General features: G+C 38.3%; 1 protein-coding gene across 1 annotated transcript; it reads left to right on the forward strand.

Annotated features, from left to right (window-relative positions):
• Positions 1 to 1,132: 1,132 nt before the first annotated feature.
• On the forward strand, positions 1,133 to 3,763 carry LOC113302019 (transcription factor MYC2-like). Its single transcript, XM_026550851.1, has one exon. It carries the CDS (start codon positions 1,350 to 1,352, stop codon positions 3,375 to 3,377), a length of 2,028 nt encoding a protein of 675 aa, XP_026406636.1. The 5' UTR covers positions 1,133 to 1,349; the 3' UTR covers positions 3,378 to 3,763.
• The last annotated feature ends 904 nt before the right edge of the window (positions 3,764 to 4,667 follow it).

Consider the following 4,667-nt stretch of genomic DNA (forward strand, 5'->3'; position numbering starts at 1 on the left):
TGGAATCTGCTAGGAGAACAAATCAATAGAGGATACATTTCACAAAACCCATACAATGGACTGAGGCTCCCACCGCACCCAGCACCAAATATTTTTTGCCAAAGGGTGAGAAATACGGTTACGAGGACTGCTATGCGGAATAACGTTCCTTTCAACCCTCCAAGAAATTTCAATGAGTTCATAAAGAAAGCAGGAACAAAAACAGAGTTCACTCTCTGCTGCTACACCATTTGGAATATCTGGATGGCGAGAAATGATAGAGTCTACAACAACAAAGTCCAATCCCCAAGGCAAACCCTACAGATTGCTTTACTCCTTAGCCAAGAATTCGAATGGGTAACAAAACATAAACTTCACCATGGCACGGAGGCGGCACAACAACAAGCAAATAGACACAATGAACGACCTTCTACTATTGTATGGGTAAAATGGATACCACCACCACCAAACTGGATGAAAGCAAACACTGACGATGCTAGTAAAGGGGAACCAGATGGATCTCCGAAATTTGCAGGCGCAGGTTGGATATGTAGGACACACAAGGAACGGTGGTGATGGCCATGGCTACACCTCTGGGCATAGCAAATGCTCTAGTAGCTGAAACATGGGCTTTCCCACTGGCAACAAGAACTTCGGTTCAAAAAAACTGGGTCCAAGTTCACTTTGAAACGGACTCAAAGACGCTGGTTATCCTTATCAATAGAAAAGATGTCGCAACAACACCATGGATCATTCACACTATGATCAAGGAAATCCAAAGCCACCTACAACAAATTGGATCCTACACTCTCACTCATATCTACCGAGAAATGAACCAAGCTGCAGATGGATTGGCGAACTTTGCGACCCAACAACAACTACATGTAGGAACTTGCACACACACACGTGTTTGGGACAACTGCTGTCCGGATTTTCTTATTGTAATTGTAACGAATGATTGGATGGGGCATCTATACTCGAGAGAAGTTCACTGTTAATTAATAATACTGAACTCTCTTTCAAAAGAAAAAAAAAGCACAGCTAATTCAGTAGATTTTTTCTCAAAGATTATAAGGCGAGTTTTACCCAAATTAAATCGGCGATCTTTCATATAGACCTTATTCTCCACTTCTTCTCACTTTCTTTTCTTTTCTCTTTTCACACCAAACTAATAAATGATTATCATCTACTCTGAAATTCACTTGAAATTCAATCCAAATTTAAATCCAAATTCAAGTTTTCTCTCATATCTTCCTCGCCGACCTTTATCTCTCTCTAAACTTTTCACGTTTTTCTTACTCTTTCTCTCCCACCATCACTACTGTATCTCATCATCTTCTTGGTTTTAGGGGTTTGGTTGCTTATGATACATGACTGATTATAGATTACCAACAATGAATTTATGGACAGATGATAATTCATCAATGATGGATGCTTTTATGGCTTCAGATCTTTCTTCTCCATTTGCTGGTGCTAATAGTTGGCCTCCATCATCATCTGCATCAACAATAACGTCTGATCAACAGCAGCAGCAACAACAACAGCAACTGCAACAACCTGTGGTTTTCAATCAAGAAACTTTACAACAAAGACTTCAAATCCTAATTGAAGGAGCTAGAGAAAGTTGGACTTATGCAATCTTTTGGCAATCATCAGTTGATAACACAGGGGTTTCATTTTTAGGGTGGGGAGATGGTTATTACAAAGGAGAAGAAGATAGATTGAAAAGAAAAACAACCCCATCTTCTTTAGCAGAACAAGAACATAGAAAAAAAGTTTTAAGAGAATTGAATTCATTGATTTCAGGGGTACCCGCTTCAGCTGATGATCCAGTTGATGAAGAAGTTACAGATACAGAATGGTTTTTTCTTGTTTCAATGACTCAATCTTTTATCAATGGTGGTGGTTTACCAGGTCAAGCTTTTTTCTCTTCATATCCTGTTTGGTTAACTGGTAATGATAGATTATTAAGTTCTACTTGTGATAGAGCTAAACAAGCTCAATTATTTGGCTTACAAACTATGGTTTGTATACCTTTAGCTAATGGTGTTGTTGAATTAGGTTCTACTGAAATCATTTTTCAAAGTTCAGATCTTATGAATAAAGTTAGGATTTTGTTTAATTTCAATAGTCCTGATAATGGGTCATGGCCAGTATCATCGTCACAACAACAACAACAGAATGATCAAGGTGAAAATGACCCTTCTTTACTTTGGATCTCTGAGCCGACGCCTGTGTTAGAGATTAAGGAATCATCATCAGTTCCACCTGTTGTTGCTGAGGTTTCTAAACCAGTTATTCAGTTTGAAAATCATAGCTCAAGTAGCCTAACTGAAAACCCTTCTAGCTCAATTGTTCATGTTCAACAACAAACACAAATCCAAACCCAAACTCAAACGTTTTTCACAAGAGAATTAAATTTTTCTGAATATGGGTTTGATGGAAGTAGTACAAAGAACAGTTCACATCATCAACCATCTTCTTGCAAACCGGAATCTGGTGAGATTTTGAGCTTTGGAGACAGCAGTAAGAGAAATTCTTCTAGTGCTGTTAATGGTAATATTTTCTCTAATAATTCTCAATTTGCTCAAGATGATAAGAAAAAGAAGAAATCAGTGACTTCCAAAGGAAGTAATAATGATGAAGCTGTGTTTTCATTTACATCTGGTGTGGTCATACCTTCTTCCGGTGTTGTAAAATCTAATGGTGCTGGTGGAACCGTTGATTCTGATCATTCTGATCTTGAAGCTTCAGTCCGTGAAGCTGAAAGTAGCAGAGTTGTAGATACAGAGAAACGACCTCGGAAACGCGGGAGAAAACCCGCAAATGGTAGAGAAGAACCATTGAATCATGTTGAAGCTGAAAGACAAAGAAGAGAGAAACTTAATCAGAGATTCTATGCTTTAAGAGCAGTAGTCCCGAATGTTTCGAAAATGGATAAAGCTTCGCTTTTAGGAGATGCAATTGCTTACATTAACGAGCTTCGCACAAAGCTTCAAAATACTGAATCAGATAAAGAAGGTTTGGTTTCACAAGTTGATTCATTGAAGAAGGAATTATCGTGTAAAGACACAAGAAGTTCTTCTGTGTCAGCAGCTCCACCTGATCCAGATCTCAAGTTATTAAATCACATTGGAAATAAATCCCCTGATGTGGATATTGATGTCAAAATTTTGGGTTGGGAAGCAATGATAAGAATTCAGTGTAATAAGAAGAATCATCCAGCTGCTAGATTAATGGTTGCCTTAAAAGAGCTTGATTTGGATGTGAATTATGCTAGTGTTTCAGTTGTGAAAGATTTAATGATCCAACAAGCTACTGTCAAGATGTCTAGTCGTTTGTACACTCAAGAACAGCTTAGATCCGCTTTAGCATCCAGAGTTGCTGATCACCGATAGGCCAAAGGCGAAGTTTTTCCAGGTGAAATTGGCGTGTAGAATTGGGATTCAGCTATTCTAAAGTAGTAGTAGCAATGGACAGTGGTAGTACTACTAGCTGAAGAGAACATTGAATAGTGTAAAGGCGCGCATATACCAATGACGTTGGCGACTATCCTCCTGTAAGTGGTTCTACTCTTGTACTTGAAGTTGTATATAGATGAAATTGTAGATGCAAAAACCACCACCGAAATCGTGGGGTGCAGTAAGTTATTTGAATTTGTAGAGATTTTCAAGTTTCTATTGAACTAAAAATGTTAGTATAATCTATTGTTGTACGTTGTATGTTGAATGTCCTTGAATTTCTATTTTCATGAATTCAGTTGTGTTAATCAACTCTACTACCAGGTCTTTGTTTGTTGTGTGATTGGTTATGTTTTTTCTTAGGCAAGTAGAGTCTAAATCTTAAATAGAGAAATTATGGCTGTACTGATTATATTTCCCTCTTCAGTAGTAGAAGAGGATACAAGAATGTAGTAGAAGTATGATTGGTTTCTCTAACAGAGGATACAACTAAAAATGAACGCCAAAATGCTTACCATTTAAGGGACACGGGGGTCAAGCCGTTAAGGGATGCATTCAACACGCATAGAAGTAATGCCAGTAAATCCACACACGTCGCCCTTTACATGTTTTTCTAGTGTTCTGAGAATAAATAAATAAACCGTTCTTGTGAACCCTGTACTCGTGAATCTCGTTGTAGAAATAAGTGATTGTCATCCTGAGAGAGATTCAGACAAGATTTGTCGAATTTGCTTGGACAATCTGTGCAAATAGTATGATCCTAATTTTTTGTTTTGTTGTTTTTTCTTGCTTCCTTCCAATTCACATATCAAATATCAACAACAACAAAAAATGGAAATCGCCAAAGATTTTGCTACAACCTTCTTTGTGATTTTTCAAGTCCTATTTAGATTCTGCAACGTCCATTCTTGGTGACCCTTGATATGAAGCTAAACCCTACCACTGACATTGAATAAAAGCAGTCGCCCAAAGCAAAGGGAAAAAGCTAATGGTAGACCAAATTTCATAGTCCAATTATGGACCAATGAAATCCAACCATCTAACAAAATTGTGCAGGCCCCACTAACACCTTAAAACCCTATCCCTATCAGATCCTGTGGTGGAGGAGTTTACTTCTAATGGAGAAATGTACCTCTAATGGTCCGCACCTAGGAAGGTCGGTCGCTCCTCCCACTGAATTTAGTGTGGCCTAAAACAGCTCACTGTGGGAAGGAGTCACTCCCCCAA

Source organism: Papaver somniferum, chromosome 8 (assembly GCF_003573695.1).
Source record: "Papaver somniferum cultivar HN1 chromosome 8, ASM357369v1, whole genome shotgun sequence".
Taxonomy (NCBI): domain Eukaryota; kingdom Viridiplantae; phylum Streptophyta; class Magnoliopsida; order Ranunculales; family Papaveraceae; genus Papaver; species Papaver somniferum.